Raw genomic sequence first — 20,081 nt, 5'->3', positions numbered from 1 at the left:
TTTCCTTATTAATTTTCTGTCTGGATGATCTGTCCATTGGTGTAAGTGAGGTGTTAAAGTCCCCCACTATTATTGTGTTACTGTCGATTTCCTCTTTTATAGCTGTTAGCAGTTGTGTTATGTATTGAGGTGCTCCTATGTTGGGTGCATATATATTTATAAGTGTTATATCTTCTTCTTGGATTGATCCCTTGATCATTATGTAGTGTCCTTCCTTGTCTCTTGTAACATTCTTTATTTTAAAATCTATTTTATCTGGTATGAGTATTGCTGCTCAAGCTTTCTTTGATTTCCATATGCATGGAATATCGTTTTCCATCCCGTCACTTTCACATCCCCTCATTTTCAGTCTGTATGTGTCCCTAGGTCTGAAGTGGGTCTCTTGTAGACAGCATATATACGGGTCTTGTTTTTGTATCCATTCAGTGAGTCTGTGTCTTTTGGTTTGAGCATTTTATCCATTTACATTTAAGGTAATTATCAATATGTATGTTCTTATTACCATTTTCTTAATTTTGGGGGTTTGTTTTTGTAGGTCCTTTTCTTCTCTTGTGTTTCCCACTTAGAGAAGTTCCTTTAGCATTTGTTGTAGAGCTGGTTTGGTGGTGCTGAATTCTTTTAGTTTTTGCTTGTCTGTAAAGCTTTTGATTTTTCCATCGAATCTGAATGAGATCCTTGCTAGATAGAGTAATCTTGGTTGTAGGTTCTTCCCTTTCATCACTTTAAATATATCATGGCACTCCCTTGTGGCTTGCAGAGTTTCTGCTGAGAAATCATCAGTTAACCTTATGGGAGTTCCCTTGTATGTTATTTTTCCCTTGTTGCTTTAATAACTTTTGTCTTGAATTTTTGTCAATTTGATTACTATGTGTCTCGGCCTGTTTCTCCTTGGGTTTGTCCTGCCTGGGACTCTCTGCGCTTCCTGGACTTGGGTGGCTAATTCCTTTCTCATGTTAGGGAAGTTTTCGACTATAATCTCTTCAAATATTTTCCTCGGGTCCTTTCTCTCTCTCTTCTCCTTGTGGGACCCCTATAATGCGAATGTTGGTGCATTTAATGTTGTCCCAGAGGTCTCTTAGGCTGTCTTCATATCTTTTCATTCTTTTTTCTTTGTTCTGTTCCAAGGCAGTGAATGCCACCATTCTGTCTTCCAGGTCACTTATCCGTTCTTCTGCCTCAGTTATTCTGGTATTGATTCCTTCTAGTGTAGTTTTCATTTCAGTTATTGTATGGTTCATCTCTGTTTGTTTGTTCTTTAATTCTTCTAGGTGTTTGTTCTTTAATTCTTCTAGGTGTTTGTTTTTTTTTTTAAAGGAGGAGGCCATTTATTTATTTATGGCTGTGTTGGGTCTTCGTTGCTGTGTGCTGGCTTTGTCTAGTTGCGACGAGCGGGAGCTATTCTTTGTTGAGGTGCGTGGGCTTCTCATTGCAGTGCCTTCTTTTGTTGTGGAGCACAGGCTCTAGGTACGAGGGCTTCAGTAGTTGTGGTGTGCGGGCTCAGTAGTTATGGCACATGGGCTTAGTTGCTCCGTGACATACGGGATCTTCCTGGACCAAGGCTGGAACCCGTGTCCCCTGCATTGGCAGGCGGATTCTTAACTACTGTGCCACCAGGGAAGTCCCTAGGTCTTTGTTAAAGATTTCTTGCATCTTCTCGAACTCTGCCTCCATTCTTTTTCTGAGGTCCTGGATCATCTTCACTATCATTATTCTGAATTCTTTTCTGGAAGGTTGCCTATCTCCACTTCATTTAGTTGTTTTTCTGGGCTTTTAGCTTGTTCCTTCACCTGGTGCATAGTTCTCTGCCTTTTCATTTTGTCTATCTTTCTGTGAATGTGGGTTTCATTCCACAGCCTGCAGGATTGTAGTTCTTCTTTTTCTGCTGTCTGCCCTCTGGTGGATGAGGCTCTCTAAGAGGCTTGTGCAAGCTTCCGGATGGGAGGGACTGGTGGTGTGTAGAGCTGGGTAGGCAGCTCTGGTAGGCAGAGCTCAATAAAACTTTAATGTTTGTCTGCTGATGGGTGGGGCTGAGTTCCCTCCAGTTGGTTGTTTGGCCTGAGGTGACCCAGCACGGGAGGCTACAGGCTCTTTGGTGGGGCTAATGGCAGACTCCAGGAGGACTCACACCAATGGGTACTTCCCATAACTTCTGCTGCCAGTGTCATTGTCCCCGTGGTGAGCCACAGCCACCACCCACCTCTGCAGGAGACCTTCCAACACTAGCAGGTAGGCCCGGCTCAGTCTCCTACAGGGTCACTGCTCCTTCCTCCTGGGTCCTGATGAGCACACTACTTTGTGTGTGCCCTCCAAGAGTGGAGTCTCTGTTTCCCCCAGTCCTGTCAAAGTCCTGCAATCAAATCCTGCTAGCCTTCAAAGTCTGATTCTCTGGGAATTCCTCCTCCTGTTGCCAGACCCCCAGGTTGGGAAGCCTGACGTGGGGCTCAGAATCTTCACTCCAGTGGGTGGATTTCTGTGCTATAAGTGTTCTCCAGTTTGTGAGTCACCCACCCAGCGGTTATGGGATTTGATTTTATTGTGATTGTGCCCCTCCTACTGTCTCATTGCAGCTTCTCCTTTGTCTTTTGATGTTGGGTATCTTTTTTTGGTGAGTTCCAGTGTCTTCCTGTCAATGATTGTTCAGCATTTAGTTGTGATCCCAGTGCTCTAACATGGCACTGCTTCTGGTCAAAGAAATAATTTCACATTCCAGAGGCTGGGAAATCCAAGATCAAGTTTCCAATAGGATTTGGTTTCTGGTGAGAACTCTTTTCCTGGCTTGCAGATAGCCACCTTCTCACTGTGTCCTCACATAGTGGAGAGATATCTAATGTCTCTTCCTGTTTTATAAGGATAACAGTTTTAGCAGATTACTTAGCTTCTTCAGGTAAAATTTTTTAAAAAAATGTTTGTTCCTCCAGTGACTGAATTTACAAAATGGAGTGGACAGTTACCACCTTAAATCATTGTAGAAATAAACACGGCATGATAAGTAGGGAAAATTTTGATAAAAAATTCTACTGCAAAGGTAATGCTGGCACTCTTTCCTAATCAACAACCATAACTTATTCAGCTTTCCTATACTAAACACTTGGGTGAAGAAATGAAGGACCAAGGAAGCCTTCAAGAAGAAAGCAAAGGTCAAAGCAATTTCAGGCTAAAAGGGAACAATCACTCTGAGTTTTCAAAGGCTTGCCTATAGGGACACATTACAAGTGTTAATTCTTTGGGTAAGATTCACATTTACCAGACTGAATGTTTATAGTCACTGCCACTTGAAGTTTTGATCCTCAACTCATTAGAAAATTACCCAACACTGTATGTATGACCTCTTGTATTTGTCTTGTACTGCTTTTAAGCTCTTGAAATGCTGAACTTTTAAACGTTTCATCCCCCTAAGACTGTAAAGCTTTTTGAGGGAAAGAGCTTTATTATGTCCCTACCCCTGTTAATCACCAAGAGGGTCACAATGAGCTCAATTAATCTACTGAATCTTTTAACTCTTTCATTTTTTTTGGAATGCCCTTGGGATATGCATTCTGTAAATGGACACTCAACATGTTTATAGTGAAAATATAATGGCTGAGAGCCTGGCCAGTGTAAACACATTCTTTCTACGTCTTAATGACAAAGGATTGCTTAGATTTAGGGAAGAAAAAGGGTGATTTCTTTTACAGTGTGTTAAAGTATTAAAAAGAAGCAACTGAAAGTTCTTTGGATTTTATGCTCTACCACAGTGCAAAGCCCTGGGTAATCTGGTCTCCTGGTTCTTCGTGCAAAGCAGAAAATCAGACTCAGTGTAACAAATTCTACTCAGCCTTGGGCACTTGAAGCTGAGAGCTGTGATCGTACATCATCTTCCACACTGCCAGCTTATAAACGAAATGCAAACTCTGGGCTTCTCAGCGGGGCAGGCACACAACGAGAGGAGCGGGGCCGCACGCAGAGGGGTCAAGCCCAGGAAGCAGTCAGAGACCTCTACCCCAGACCTCCCCCTCCGCAGACAACCCGAAGTAGAAGCGCAGTTGTACGTGGGCAGAGATGTGTGCCCAAGAGACGGGCACAGATGGACCGGGGACATTGGGAGCAAGGACACAAATCACGAAGGGTGATGGGAATCCACCTCGTGGACGGTATTTTGTGCCAGTGAGTGTGTGAACGTGTGAAATCTACTCCAGAACGGGTGGCCGCGGAGCCCGGCCTGGCGCGGCCTCCAGGGCGAAAAGAAAGAGGTGGCTTTGTTCCCGGGATGTGAATGAGGGAGCCGAGGCCGAGCTTACAAAAGGCAGCGTTCCGCGGCGAGAACACTTGTCTCGGTAGGGGCTTGGACAACGCGCGAAACTCGCAATCAGGCTCCCGGCCGGAGCGGCCGGCTGCACAAGATACCCGCAGTGGGGACAGCCTTGTTGGCCCCTGAGCTTCGCTCGTAGAGGCCGTGGCGCGGGCCCCGCCGCGTCCCCCAGCCGGCGCGGGCGGCCCCACGCGCCCGCCACTCGGCTGAGCTGCCAACACAACATTCCGTTTAAAAATAACACCCACGTGCGCTGGTAAACAAGCGCGCGCTACCGCTGGTGCCGCGCGCTCATGGCGAGCCCGTAAGGCGCGCCCGCGCGCGCGCCCACCCTTCTCCCGCACGTGTCTGCCGGCTCCGCCCGAGCTGCGCTAGCGCGGCCCAGTCTCCGCCCCTTCGGCGGGCCGCGCACCGCCCAGGAGCCCCGAGACCGGCCGCTGCCGGGCCCTAGCGCCCCCCGTGTTACCAGGCGTGCCCCGCAGAATGCTCTCCAACTTTCCTCCCCTGATGCCACCTCATCGAGGCTGGACACATCGTCTCAGGTCTGCTCCTTCCCTCCCCTCCCCGGTCCTCTCATGTCCCTCTCCTTTTCACTCTCCCTCCCATCAGTGCGCGGAGGACTGGCTTCTGGTTCGCCCTCTCTCTATCCTCTCCTTCCTTCCTTCGAATTTTACTCGATTGTTTATTATTTGCTGGGGGGCGGAGGCGGGGGGCGGAGAGGGGCGTCTGGGGCCTGGTGACGGGTGGCCGCGGCCAGTCAGCGCGCGGCGTGGCTTGACGAGTAAGCGGCGCGGCTTGACGAGTAAGCGGCGCAGCGAATGGCGACGCGGCGCAGAGATCCCGGGTCACGCGCTTGTGGATACAATGACATCATCTGTCTGTACGCGTCGAACTAGCTTGGTGCAGGGGCGGGGCCGCGCGTCACTTGAGTGACGGGTCCTGCGCAAAGCCCGGAGCCTGGAGTCGGCCGGGTGGGCGGATTCCTGGGTACGCTGGGTTGGACCTTTTTGTGTACGGGGTTGTTGCGGAGTCCGCTTTGAGCTCCAAGATATTTCTAGTGACTTGGAAGGATTTGGGGGGTGGGGGCAGGGAAAGATATTTATAAACCAAAGCGGATAGAATTTTGGTGTGCGTGTCGCATGTATTGCATTCTTAGTGCACAAATGAACGACTTTGGGTACTGATCGTAGGATAAGGACTTGTGAAGATATTTTTCTAAACCTAAAGGAGTACTTTTCTTTTAAAAAGTAAAAAACGCACAATTAGGTGTTTTGCCGTCATTTAAAAATTAGACTCATTATTTCCCATTCACAGTTGTTCAAAATTTGTTCTTGCATTTAGGAATGTGGAATAATCTGCTTTTCTCCCGAGTTACACTTCTCCCCTCGTTTGCCGTGAAATTCACGAAATGTGAAACATGATTGCGGTCAAGCGTCCTAGGTTAGTGCAAACCTCTTGGTGCCTGATCAAATCTGAGGGCATTGGTTTATCGAAGTCCTGAGGGCACCAACATCTTCGCTTGCCAGTATTTTCACGCTGAGGTAACCCTTGCCATCTGCGGTCAGCATCTTATCTCGGGTGTTACCTGGTGTCGGGTTCTAATGGGGAACCGGACACCAGGGCGGGCGCAGAGCCTGGCGGAGGGACGCGCTAGCTGGGGACCCCCCGGTGCCAGGCGCCCTGCTCCGAGTCAGGGAAGCCATGAGACTGCGCTGGTGGAGGGTTTGGGGCTCTGCGGGCCCCCCCCCCTTCTCCTGGGCCAGCGCCGCGCTTTGTTGTCGTTGAGGCTCGCGGGAGAGAGGAGGAGCCCGGCGGGGACCGCTGCTGGAGCCTGCGGAGTCCCGACCTCCGGCGCGCGGTCTCACACCCAAGCCCGCGGCTCCGCGGGGCCGGGTCGCGCAGGCTCGCGCGCGCGCACACAGACACGCGCGCACACACACGCACACCAGCACACCCGGGCCCGCCGCCCAGCCCTCCCCCTGGGCGGGGACCCGCCCGCCGTCAGCTTAGGTTGAGGCACCCTGCGTGTGTCTATAACTTTGTGCTGCTGCCGCGGCCGCCCTGCTCGTGGAAGGGAGGAGGAGGAATGTGGAAGGCAGCAGCGCGCAGGCTGACAGGCGGTTCTTCAGGCGGGCTGCGGCGGCGGCCGGAGCGCCTCTTCTTGGCCGAGGTTGCGCGCCCCCTCCTCGCCCTGCCCCGGCCCCGCGCGGGATTGTGAGTCCTCCCCCCTCGTCCCTGAAGGGAAGGAACCCAGGTAGGCGCCGGAGCTGTGCAGCGGGTCGGCCGCCTTCCCGGTGACTCCGGATCTGCTTCTGAGCTGGGCCAGGCGCTTCCCTTTTCCCTCCCCGTGACTCGGTGTGCGCGCCCCTCTTCTCTCCCGCTAGTGTTTTTAAAGGACTTGAGTGAAGGGGGGAAACTGTCAAGATGGCAGCAGCGGGAGCAAGGAGGTGATGAACGTGCTGGTCCGGGTTTTCTGGCGGCCCGGGAGACTTGGTGCTTCCTGACCTGTTGGAAGATTGACGTTCCGACTTGCCCCCTCCTCTCGCTCTTTACAGGGAAGGGGGTGGAGTACACGACGCCCGCGGGAAAATAAACCACACAAACCCCCAAAGTGGCCGCTGCTGCTCGGCTCGACCCTTTGCGAATACCCGCCGAGCTGCTTGCCCCTCTTCTTCCCTGTTTCTTTTTTTTCTGGAAGTGACAAGGGCCCGTTTGCTCTCGGACCCACGTTCACTCTCTCAGCCCGCGGGCGAAGAGGGGAGAAGGGAGCTGCCCGCGCCTTCCCCGGGCTTGGGCCCTCCGCTAGGAGGGGGGTGGCAGGGGGGGCGCGGAGGCGGCAGGGCCAGGGACTGGGAGAAGAGCCGAAGACGCCACAGACTTTGGCGGCGTCGCCGCGGGAAGCACTTGAGCGGGCCGAAGCGAAACATAAACAAACGCACGCCCGCCCAGACTCAGGCTCCGACCGCGGCTGGGCTGCGCCAGCTCGGGCTGCTGCCCGCTTTAAAGGCGCGGCCCGCGCCCCTCCCCCTTCTTCCCCGCCCCTCCCCCTTCTTCCCCGCCCCGCCACCTAGCCCAGGAGAGACCTGCAGCTTCCGCGGCGGCGGCGGGGGAGTGGGGAGTGCCCCGTGAGAGTCCGTCCGTTCGCTCCAGTCTCCCCAGCGGCCTGGTAGGGGGGCCGCGTCTGCTGCGCCGGGTCCGCGGGACGCACGTCTCCAGGTCTGCCTGCTCCTGGGAGGCGGGCGCGGTGCGATCGGGAAGCAGTGGCCGCGGCGGCGGCGGCGGCGGGCGAGGACTCGCCGAGGACTGGGCTCCAGCCCGGGATAACCAACTCTCCTTCTCTCTTCTCTCGTGCTTCCCCAGGCGGCGGCAGTAGCGGCGACGGCGGCGCCCGGGAGCCCGAGCCTTCGCGGCGCCCCCGTCCCTCCCCCGCCGCACCCCGCCCCGGCGCGAGAGGAGAGCGCGAGAGCCCGAGCCGCGGGCGGGCGGGCGGCGAAGATGGCAGAGGCGCCGGCCTCCCCGGCCCCGCTCTCTCCGCTCGAAGTGGAGCTGGACCCGGAGTTCGAGCCCCAAAGCCGGCCGCGCTCCTGTACGTGGCCCCTGCAGAGGCCGGAGCTCCAGGGGAGCCCGGCCAAGCCCTCGGGGGAAGCGGCCGCTGACTCCATGATCCCCGAGGAGGAGGACGATGAAGACGACGAGGACGGCGGCGGTAGGGCCGGCTCGGCCATGGCGATCGGCGGCGGCGCGGGCGGCCCGCTGGGCTCTGGACTGCTCCTGGAGGACTCGGCTCGGCTGCTAGCTCCCGGAGGGCAGGACCCCGGGTCCGGGCCAGCCCCCGCTGTGGGCGCGCTGAGCGGGGGGACGCAGACGCCGCTGCAGCCTCAGCAGACACTGCCACCGCCGCAGCCGGGGGCGGCTGGGGGCTCCGGGCAGCCGAGGAAATGCTCGTCGCGGCGGAACGCCTGGGGGAACCTGTCATACGCCGACCTGATCACTCGCGCCATCGAGAGCTCCCCGGACAAACGGCTCACTCTGTCCCAGATCTACGAGTGGATGGTGCGCTGCGTGCCCTACTTCAAGGATAAGGGCGACAGCAACAGCTCTGCCGGCTGGAAGGTGCGTACCCACCTGGGGCGGGCGGCCAGACCCGCCGGGCCTCCTGCGCATTGCGAGACGCGCCTTCGATTCGTCGGAGCGCGCCTGCGGGCGCCGGGGAGAGGGGTTGGCAGGGAGAGCCTCCGCTGTGAGGCTTTGGGGGTTCTGTGTGACCCCGGAGGAGGGGAACCCGGGGATGGCCGCGCAGCCGGCGGGAGGGGGAGAGGAGGCTCCTGGGGAAGCGTCGGGCATGGCCAGGTGAGGAGAGGGCGCGAGGGACGCCGGCGAGGGAAGGACAGACGGACAGGAGTGCATTTGCCGGATTCCTGGGTCATCGCAGAGGAGGTAGGTCCTCGGCCAACTTTGGAGTCGATTTCCCGGTAGTGGGTGCACGCGAGGCCGCTGCGGGTGGAGTGAGGGGACGTGTTTGGGAGTCGGTGCCCGGAGGTGAGGTTGGATGTGTGGATTCCAGTTGGTCGCAGGAGCATGGTGTGTTGTGACTAGCTGGATGAGAACCCTTGTGTCCAAGTTTCGGGCTTGTGGGTGTTAATTAATTCCCACAGGCATATCGATCCCATGGCAAAAAGCAGTGGTTGTAAACCTTTTCCTGGCCGGTTCTCTTTCCTTGCCTGTGTTGACACCTGTATTCCTCAGAGATGTCTCAACAGCAAACCTGCCTCGGAGTAGCCTCTGAGATGATTTGGGACCTGGAACGGGCCAGCCCTGCCACCTCGACAGGGACTAGCCACACCTGCTGCTTCCCCACTGAGGCCTGGACTCTGGCCCTGTCTGAGGCATGGGCTCCAGGTGTGGAGGACCGGGGCCTGGCGCTTCACCTAAGCCTTTGGGAGGGAGGTTTGCTGGCAGGGCTGGACTGTAATGGCTTCTACCTATTATTATAAGTGAACCTGAAGAGAGGCTCTCTACTGCTCCTTTTCTGCCTCTTGGGGCACTGGACACGTGGTAAGGAGAGAGGTGTGGAAAGGCCTATGATGTAATGACTTCCTGCAGTTGGGCATCCAAAGAGATTAACTCCTGTGCCCCTGCTGGGCTGCTGATACCCAGCTGCTTTGCTCTTGCACCTCATCCTCCTGGTCCCGTCTCCTAAGATATGAATGTGTACCAGGCAAAAGAGAGCCCTGTGCCTTGTGCAGTTGGAGATACATATCATTTGTCAGTTGCTTCTATTAACAAGTTAGCCTTTTTTTTTTTTTTTAAATTAAAGAGGTAGTTGCTTTCTCCTTCTGTCCTTTCCTTCGTTGTCTTTGGGGAGCCCTGTACTTCCTGGATTCCAGTGAGTGTGTAAAATAAGAATAATTTGACCTTAGGCGGAGAACTGAAACACTTTAGAAGAGTCAGTGTATGAAAAAGCTAAAGAATTTAGTGTTATTGACTTTTAATTTGCTTTAAAAAAATCTTGCAAAGTGCCTTTAAAATTTTTTTTATATGGCTAGTATTGGGAAGGGCTAGTTTAGATACTTTAAAAGGAAAACGTGTGCTTTGATATTATTCCACAAATCTATCTCATCTTTGAACAAATGCTGATATTATGAATCTTACATTTGATTTAATTTTATTGCTTTGCAAAGGAATATGAGTTGTGTGATATGAGGGATATTTATGAAACAGATGAGAGTTTCATTTCAAAACAGTGCTAATGTGATACCTTTAAAAATTGAGTTTCCAAGTGGATAGTAAGGGTTAATCTCAATGTTCAGTGTTAGGAAGGGGTGAATTTCTGGGATCTAAGAAGATGGATTTTGGGGGGTGGTGGGATATTTTCCAAATTTCTCACACTTGAAATTTAGTCCTACATATTTTGAATTTGGTGCAGAAAATCTATTAGTTAAAAGTTAGCTTTAAGTTAGTTAAAAAGTTAACATAGGAAGGGTTTTTACCTTTCTTATTATTTTTAAGATTACGAAGGTAATTTAAACTGCACAAATAATGTTTCTTGCATCGTGTTTATAGTTAAAGATAATACCAGTTTATAGTATTTGAATTTTTTATAGTATCTGAATTTAAGATTTGTGTGAGAAAGTGGTATTACCAAAAGTAGCCATGAGTTGAGACTGGATTAATTATGTTTTCATGTAGCTTGCAGGATTTGCAATAGAGATTTTGGACCTAGTCATAAACTTTGTGGTTTTATGTCCTAACTATTTTTGGTCTCATGGTTTCTTTTTTCCTTCTCTGTTATCTCATCTTTCTTTAACTAAGATCTTATGAAATACTGTGAATTGAAACTGCCCAGCCCTAATATGTTTAATACAGGTCACATATTCTATGAGTATTTTTACTTGAAAATTTTACACCAATTCCATTTCTGAGTATCACACGAAAACTAATCCTTGAAGACTATAGGGATATAATTTAGTTGAAGAGTTTTTGTAAGATGACCTTTATCAAAAGATGCAGCCATGCAGGAACTTCCAAATCTTTGATGATGGAGAATGCCCTTTGAAACTGGGGCTGTTGGTTTCACATTCCGATTATGACTAATAGCCAAGCTTTTTTGTGCTTGTGGTTTAGTGGGGGGTGAAAGAAGAGGGACAAGGGAGAGGTCAGGAGCTAATTGTGACCCATTTCCATGCATCCGAGTTTCAGGAGTTGATTTCTATCATGATTAGTCATTTTGGAAGCGTGCATGTGCATTTAAACCACACTACTTTCATTCTGAGTTATGCATGAAGGTTTTTAACTTCTAAAAATGTCTAGAATTCAGGTTAACCTCTCCTAGTCATGTGTACACATAGGCATAATATGCAGGGTCTAGGCCTTACTTCTTTTGTAGCTTTTTGGGCTATTGTATTATGAGATCTTGTAACCAGAATTATCACTCTAAGATCATAGACTGAATTAGAAAAGAGGACTTAGAGATCAGAATTGAGACCAGTGGCTCAAAATCCTGGTTGCATGTTAGAATTACCTGGGAGCTTTTAAAAAATACCAGTGCCCAGAGAACCTGATTTAACTGGGCTGATGTGTGGGCATTGGTTGGTGGGGTTGTTTTAGTTTTATTTTGAAGTTTCTCAGGTGATTTTAATGTACAGCCAGGATGAAGTTTGCAGATCTCCTTCTACCCCCTTATTTTATAGATGAAGAACCTGATTCTTCAAGTTAATCACTTTTCTAAGGTCACACAGCTAGTTAGTACAGAGGTAGTTAGTAGCCGTGGTTCTAGAGATCTTTTTTACACTGTTTTTCTCTTTAAATTGATCCTTTTTAAAGGTTATTTATTAAATACTGAGTAGTCTTATGTAAGTAGAAGTTGTTTTCCTGAAAAGCATATTTGCCTCTCAATCTAAAAAATCTTGGTTATTGTTTCAGCATTGGAAGATGGATGATTATTGATGGAGGCTGAGTGAGTGCACAGTGTTTTTAAAGCTGTCTGGTGCCTATCAGGATGGATACTTAGGAACTATGAAGTGACGAAGGAGGCAAAAAAGAGAGCATTTTAACAAAAGGAGGAAGCTCTTGGTTAACTGAAGTTTGTCGGATGCAAACTGTGCCAGGGAGAAAGGTGATGGCTATCTTGCAGGTTCCCTTACCTGGGGCATGAAAGTAGAAATGAATAATCAGATGTGGTTAAGAGGGGAAAAGGTTACATTTCCTTTAATTCAGATTCAGCTTACTTGCATCGCACCTGTAATTGAGCTGGTGAGTTGTCTGTTTCCTCCTGTCTCAGGCAGACCTCTAGGACTCCAGGGTTTACCTGGTAAGGCCCATTTATTACTGATTGTCCTACACACGTCCACACATCTGTGGTTCCCGTGGGTCAGGGCACAGTCACGTTAGGCAGCCATGAGTTTCTGTGGTGGTTCCTACAGTTTCATAAATGTAAGATACTGTGTGAGGACTTCTGCTGCTGCTGCAGAGGATGATTCTTCAAGAGACCGAGTCTTCCTTCATGTGAGAATGTGTCCTCTCACCAGTTCTTACCAAGGTTGAAAGATGAGGGCTGACCCGCCACATAAAGCTTGCTCACGTCCTCACTGTTCTGGCTTTTTAGATGAACGCACCCAATTCCTTTTCAACATACTGTGTTTAAAAAATGTTATTTTAACTGCAACTTTGATGTTTAAAAATATTTTTAACAATTTCAAAATGACAAACTCATAATAATTCCATATTGGCCTCTAATTTTGACCTCAGTCACCTTCTGGAGTAAAGGGCCAGTTACGGTCATGCCATGTATGAGGAATCTGTCTGCAGCTTGGCCCCTGTTGCTAAAATGCTGTTTTGTAATTTCCTTTGGCAGTACTGTCTTCGTCAGTGATTCTCAACTAACATACTTCCTCTTTCTACAGCAGCAGTACACCAGGGGGACTGTTTTTCTTCTTTTTCAAAGCTGTGTCATCGACCTGTGAGGTGAAGAAATTGGCCCTTTTAGACTTTGATCGGTGAGCCCCGTGTAGCAGAGAGACTCTTTTAAAAAGAAGCTGTTTGTTTTGATATGTTTATCTCCTTCTTCGAAAATGAAATGAAACTATGCAGACTTATTTTTAGGAGTTTTTAGGAGGATTCTATTTTAAGAGAATGACACCATAGAAGAACATCTTGTAGTTAAACTTTTTAATACTCTAATTGTGATGCTTACTTAAAACCTGCAAGGTATTTTTATTTGGAAAATTAATGAAGAAGCCTTGTCCCACTAAAAAATCATTTACTTGGTTTTCAAAAAGTTTAGCAGACACCATTCATCCAAAGATCTTTATAAAAATGCAAAGATAAGACTTTCTAGGCCAGTGCCTTCTGGGGAGGTACCCAAATTACCCATTGCTGATCAGATTCCAGATTCCCTGGGCTGGAGAGAATATGGAATTTATTTTGTTTTCATACTCATTCATCTTGTCTGTGAGGAACAGACTTGCTCCTATTTTTGACTCCTCATTTTTCTCCTCACCGTATCCTGTATCACAAATGGAGGAGCCCTGAAGACCACTTTGGCTTTTTGCTGCTATAGAAGGAGCTGGGGATGACACATATGTAGGTGGATTAGTATCAGTGGATGATACAGCTGGCGTACAGTAAGTGAGTAAAAGATTGGAAAGAGAAAACCTTTTTACCCGTTTGCATTTCATGCCATTTGATTCATTCAGCAAGTATGTATCAACGGCATACAGTGTGCAGGGCGTTCTGCCGGGCCCAGGGATGTAGTGGTAGCACAAGGCAGATAAGGTTCCAGTTCATAGGAGTTCGCATTCTCTTGGGGGAAGACAGAAAATAGACATGCAAATCTGTGCTCTGTAAACTTGTCCCTTCTCTTTGCCTTTTTTCCCCTCTGTACTTCTACTTTCCTTAGTGCTTCGGCTCTCTACAGAGAAGTTATCAGCCAACGGCAAAGTCGAAGTTGAGCTCTGGCTTGGAGCTGGCTTTTAGCTCTCTGCAGATCATCTTCAGCTTGCTTTAGAGATGCAAGGCCGCTGTCACCTGGCTCCTGCAGTTTGGGTTTGTTTGGGAGAAGCTGGGGCCTTCCCAGGCCCACCCGGATTAGAGCATGCCTGTGGCCCTGGACTAATCTGGGGTCCCCAATTCTGTCTCGTGGGGCTGTGGTATAGGACCGGCCTCTCGGAGTAGATGTGGAGCCTTGATGTAGTCGAATCATCTGTATTGCTTCTTGCCTCAAATTCAGAACTAAACGAAGTCTTAAAAATCCTCTAACTACTTAATTTTGCAAGTGAGGAAACAGGCCAGGAGCATGTGAGGGACTACCTCAGGGACCCACAGCTAGCAGGGGTGGAGTTAAGAGTGTCTGTGTGAACTGAACCCAGGGCACAAGTGTTCTGTAATATCTGTTACTAACCATTGTGGTTTCACAGCTGTTCGAGTCATCTCCATTTCTGCAAACTCTTACTTCATTTTCTCTCCTCTGCTTCCCCTCCCCCATCCTCTAGGCTGGCTGGCAGGACAGTAGCTGTGTTTCTCTTTTTGCATTCTGCATCAGCACTCTCCGCTCACCTTGCTGGAAAAACCTACTCTCTCAACCCCACCCTACCCTGCCCACCCTCTGACTCCTGTCTGTTCCTTTTGCCATTTTTCTGTGACTCCTGTATATTCTCAACTACAGTGTAAAAGCCTTGAAAGCAAGGAAGGTGTCTAACAGACAGAAGCATTTCTGATGCTGGGATCTGCTCTTGGGATCATTACATCCTCAGCCCGTGAGCTTAGCCTTGTTCTGGGACAGTGACACTGAAAGGGGATGACGTGACTCAGGAGTGGGATGACGTCATGTGTAGAGTCTTTTGGATGCTTGTAGCCATGAAGGTGGCCCAGACCTCCTAGCGTTGGTGTCGATATGATGTAGTGTAATTATGAAATGATGCTCTGCTATCTAAGGCATTTCTTGTAGTGTCTTATTTCTGCAGTTCTAGTGTAGAGGTCCTTGAAAACTTCATCAGTGCCAGTCACTACCCATCACAGAAACTGAGGGAAACCTGATCTTCGGATGACTTTTCCTTAAGAGAAGGTTGAAATCAAGTCTTCCCTGTGTGTGTGGACCCCACTTTATGCAGCATCAATATGACTGTCTAGAAAGAGTCACCATGGCATTGTTCAGCCTAAAACGTATATACTTACCCACTATAGGAGCAGAGCTGTGGTGTAAAACTAAGTTGTCCATAATGTTCTGCATTTGGGGGTATAAATCCTAGATGTACGTGAAGTTTTTTTTATGGATTGGAAAATAGAAGTCACATATGAAGGAAGGAGAGAGAGCGAGCAGTCTGAGCTGGACCTTTCCAGGGCTAGTGTGCAACTCTTCCGAAGCAGTTTTCTGAATAGGTGGTTCAAATAGTGATTATCATGGGAGATCCCGATTCTGATCGCATCACTGCCCAGACAGGCTCAGCATCTAACCATTTTATTCTTGACTGAACAACTTTCATTTCTCAGTATTGCAGTTTCCCCAGTTGGAAAAAGAAGTATAATAGCAAACATCCATAGAATATCGTGATGTATCACTCCTTCCCGGTGAAACACAAATGTATAATTAGAGTATGTTTCAAGCTGGGCTTTTTTTTTTTTTCACCCAAGAGTGTGCATTTTCACTTGGACCTTTTTTTGTGGTTTTAATCTTGAGGCTTTTTCTCTGGAGTGTGTTAGTCCCTACTATGGGATAACATTACAAAGTGAAGTAGACTTAAGTTCTCTGGTGGCCTGTGGTACCTGCACTAATTTGCTACTTCTATAATTGTCTGTGGTGAAGAAGCCAGGTTATCTTCTGGGGGCTCACCATGCCTGGGTGTCCAGATGCACCCCTGGCCTGCAGTGGAGAGGTGAGGTTAGAGCAAGGAAAGCTGTGGCATGCTTGTGGGGCAAAGCCAAGGTCGGAAGTGGCCCCTGCCACACGCAGATAAGCAAATGCATTAGCCTTCCTCTGGAGTGAACCCGTAATAAACCCAACAGATGCCTTTGGCAGTTTTCAGTATGTGTTTTGTAATTTCTTATTTATTTCTTCGAAGACTTTTGCGTGTGTATGTGTGGGAGAATCCACATCATATTTTTCCTTGTGTTTTGGATGTCTAGTGAAATTAATAACTTGGCTCCTGAAACCATTGAGAATTTTCTTTAAATTTAGAGCCAGCAGAGGGAGTACCCAAGTCTTTAAACTGGTCTCAAGTTTTTTCCCCCCACATAGCTAAAATAATACCTTGGTTAAAAACAACAAAAAAAAGAACTCTAAAGTGCTTCCGTACAGGCTTATGTCATTGTTAGAAAAGGATAATTTGGAGGAGGGAGTGTTTAAAAACGCAAGGTAACTTTTTTAAAAGGAAACTTTGGTCTTCTAAGACCCATGGTCCAATTCTCATCCCCAAACAGTTAAATGAAAGCGTTTTTCACTGAAAAATGTCTTCCCCTGGCTTACATCTTTTTACTACTCCACTCTTGATAATATATGTGAATGTTCATCTATACCTGATACCAAACTTCACAGTATGTCAAGTGTCTGGGTCAGTGGATGGTTCTGTGTTTTAGTGCTCTTTTGATTGAGACTTTTGATATTTTCCAAGATTTCATTTTCCTGTGGGTGAGAGAAAGGCAAAAGCTACATTATTCCCAATTCAAATTTAGTAGTTATGGATCCACTGGAGATGATAACTTTGACATTTTTATCATCTAAAGTTCTGTAGTTCTGTGCAGCTGTAATTTGTCATCTCCCTCCACGTTGCCCCATATTTTTGGTGGTGGTGGTTTATTTTCATTTGGCAGCTGTTCTGGGTTGAATAGTATCCCCCCCAAATTCATGTCCACCTGGAACCTCAGAATGTAACCTTGTTTGGAAATAGGGTCTTTCCGGGGGTATTTCGTTAAATTAAGATGAGGTCATATTGGATTAGTGTGGGCCCTAAATCCAATGACTTGTATCCTTATGAGGAGAGGAGAGGACATCATGGTAGATGCAGAGAAGGCTGCATGAAGGCTGAAGCAAAGGTTGGAGCAATGCAGTTACAAGCCAGGGAGCATCAGACTGCTGGGAGATACCAGAAGCTAGGCAGAGGCCAGGAAGGATCCTCCCCTGGAGCCTTCAGAGGGAGCATGGTGCTGCCCATGCCTTGATTTTGGACTTCTAACCTCCAGCACCGTGAGAGAATAAGTTTTTGTTGTTTGAAGCCCCTGAGTTTGTGGTTATTTGTTACGGTAGCTCTAGGAAACAAACACAGGAGCACAGGGGTGGAAGAGAGGGACAGGAAGGGTTGTAAGATAGAAGAGAAGAATAAAAAGGTTTTATTTTATTTTTTTAAATTGAGATATAACTGACATACAGTATTATTAGTGTCAGGTGTACAACATAATGATTTGGTGTTTATATGTGTTGCAAAATGATCATCACCGTAAGTCTAGTTAACATTTTTTTTTCTTGTAATGAAAACTTTTAAGATTTACTATCTTAGCAACTTTCAGATATACAAATATTAACTACAGTCACCATGCTGTATATTACATTCCCAGGACTTACTTATTTTATAACTGGAAATTTGTATCTTTTGACCCCCCTTCACATATTTTGCCCCCCCCCCCAAAAAAAAGGTTTTATTGAGATTAAAATTAAAATGTTAATCATTGATAGGCTACTTTCTGGTAATTTATTTATTTATTTATTTATTTTTGGCTGTGTTGGGTCTTCGTCTCTGTGTGAGGGCTTTCTCTAGTTGCGGCAAGCGGGGGCCACTCTTCATCGCGGTGCGCGGGCCCCTCACTATCGCGGCCTCTCTTGTTGCGGAGCACAGGCTCCAGACGCGCATGCTCAGTAGCTGTGGCTCACGGGCCTAGTTGCTCCGTGGCATGTGGGATCTTCCCAGACCAGGGCTCGAACCCGTGTCCCCTGCACTGGCAGGCAGATTCTCAACCACTGCGCCACCAGGGAAGCCCGCCTACTTTCTGGTAATTTAAATTTCTTCTTTCTTCATCCTGCTTTGAGGCACAGAAGGGAGGCATGAATTCCCCTGATTTCCCAGTGAGAACTGCTGCAACTCGTCCCTCCCTCCCTCCCGCTTAGCCTGTATTCTGGGCTCCCTCCCTAACCCTCCCACTCTGCTTACTCAATTTCTACTTTTTGGCCTCTTTCGTGAAGCTGGTGGAATGGCTGTGCTTGTGGAGTGTGGACTTGAGGTTTACTCTGAGGCCATGAGGTCTGGCTGAGCGATTTGGTCTAGGACTGTCAGTCGTCAGTCTTTAAGGGCAGGGAGCAGCCTGAGTCCTCAGCGAAAGGAGAGTGAGTTTTGAAGAATTCTCTCTTCCCTGTCCCAGTCAGGCTTGAGAAGATGCAGCCCCATCAGTTTCACTGCCATCCATGGTGGCAGTAAGGCTAATCCAGAATCTCTCTGGAGTCCCCTCAGCTCCTCCTATGCTTGGTTCAAGGCCTTTCAGAGTCTGAACACACTTGAGCCTTCAGGCTCCCGTCCCCTCTGTATACATTTATGTCCACAAAACCCAACAATTCCGATGGGGCATAGAACATAGAGTGGTTGTCCTCATCCAAGTAGCAGCAGGTATTTTCTAGGTACCTCGTAGGTGTTTGGGCTGAATTATTCAGAAGTATTTAAGAATCAGAATTGCGTCTGTTTTTTCTCATATTTCAAAATGATATTTTTGGGAAAGGGAGCCAGGGTTATAAGTCAACTGGAAGCACAGTTTTGTTTTTACAATAAAAAGAGGAGTTGACACAAGATATTCTGAAGCCTAGTTATAATAATAATAGCAGTAGTAACTGTGACTTATTGAACACTTACTATGTGCCAATTACTCAGCTAGGTTTTTTACATTTAATATTGATCTTACGAGATAGGCATTTAAATATAAATCCCAATTTAAAGGCAAGAAAATGGTTCAGAGAGGTTTAAGTAAATTGCTTGGGATTCAAACCCAGGTTTCTTTGAACTTTTGCCTTTTCTAGTATGTTCTGCTGCCTCCTGAGTGCGGGTGGGACTTTTCGGTAGGGGTGAGACAGCAGTAAAATGAAATAGCTCCCATTTTGTAAGTTGCTACTGTGTGCCACATTCTTTATATATATTACTATCAATCCCATTATTAATCTTTCAGAATACTGTCTTGAATGTTTATCTTCCGAACTGTGGCTGACTCAGGGTAACTAACGCGTCTCTGTGTTGGTGGGGGAGTGGACGGAGACCCATGATTTAGGCTCCTGCCTCTGATTTTGCATGAGCTAATAATTTTAAGAATCCAGTCAGTGCCTGGGCTTTTAGTGGGGGAGTTTGATTTGGGGATTCTCATTTCTGTTTGGATACTGCCTTGTGTAACCATGGTTTACTGTGGGTCAGATACATAGTGTATTAGTATTGAGAACTAATAGAGGGATACATGGTGTGTGGAAATCCTTTGGGTTGGGCTTTTGTCTCTGAGAAATTTCTGCCTTGGTAGAACAGAATATCTCTGTTTCTGTAGGCTTCGAGTAGGTAGATGGATGGAGATAATACCACCAAGAAAAACGGATTTCAGGGAAAAAAAAACAACCAACATTTATAAGAAGTTTCTGGCGGAAGTGTGGTTGCTGTGTCAGATCTCGTAATTAAAGGTATTAAGCATATTTTGTGAGGTGGTCGACCCTTTGCAATGCAGTTACTAACAGGTTTAAAGGCAGGTACTAAGACAGAAACAGAAAATGTTGCATAATGCAAGTGGCTGGCCAGGTTAAAGTGTTTATCTTATTAAGGAGCTTACTGCTTTTGTCTTCAAGGTAAAATATGTATGAGTAGGACCTAAAATGATGCTTTTAATTGGCCATAGGAATGTAGCACCCGTGCCCCCTGAGATAAAATATGGCTTGCAGAACACTAATCCCGTGTGTGTGTTGGAAAAAATTTTAGAACTCTCAGTTTCACAGTAAAGATAGGTGAGTAGTGTCTGGACAGTGTCCAGAAGATAGACTGAAACCCCGTGATAAACGTGGAGCAGGCAGAATGGCTCTGCCTGATAGCTGAACACAGCCAGGGTGTGGGGGAGGGCGACGGGGCCAGAGGCAGCTGCGAAGAAGGTGGCCTTGGCCTCTGTGGACTTTTAAAGGCACAACTCTGGGTATAGGTCTGAAGTTGAAGCAGGGCATAAAATTATATCCAGTACAACTTGTTAGATGTCTCCTTGAAAATCGGTACTACATTTAAAAGATCAAGTGGAGAGTTAATCCATTGATTCGCATAATTCAAATCTCAAAACTGCCTTTTTCCCTAAAGTGTCCTAATAA

The 20,081-nt window shown here is 47.9% G+C and overlaps 1 protein-coding gene across 3 annotated transcripts in view; it reads left to right on the top strand.

The window, feature by feature from the left end:
* The first annotated feature begins 4,707 nt into the window (after positions 1 to 4,707).
* FOXO3 (forkhead box O3) overlaps positions 4,708 to 20,081 on the top strand; it is a 119,923-nt gene continuing 104,549 nt past the window's right edge. The window contains exons 1-2 of one of the 3 annotated variants that reach the window (XR_009506195.1): positions 4,708 to 4,830; positions 7,649 to 8,401. Coding sequence is in view for 1 of the 3 variants with exons in the window: in XM_059941460.1 (XP_059797443.1) it covers positions 7,784 to 8,401 (618 nt within the window). In the remaining 2 variants the exon portion in view is untranslated. Of the gene's footprint in view, positions 4,831 to 6,297; positions 6,543 to 7,648; positions 8,402 to 8,622; positions 8,726 to 20,081 lie in introns of those variants that run through there. The other 2 variants (XM_059941460.1, XM_059941462.1) reach the window with 2 other exon arrangements.

This window comes from Balaenoptera ricei, chromosome 12 (assembly GCF_028023285.1).
Source record: "Balaenoptera ricei isolate mBalRic1 chromosome 12, mBalRic1.hap2, whole genome shotgun sequence".
Lineage (NCBI taxonomy): Eukaryota > Metazoa > Chordata > Mammalia > Artiodactyla > Balaenopteridae > Balaenoptera > Balaenoptera ricei.
This window is presented reverse-complemented; position numbering and strand designations above follow the sequence as displayed.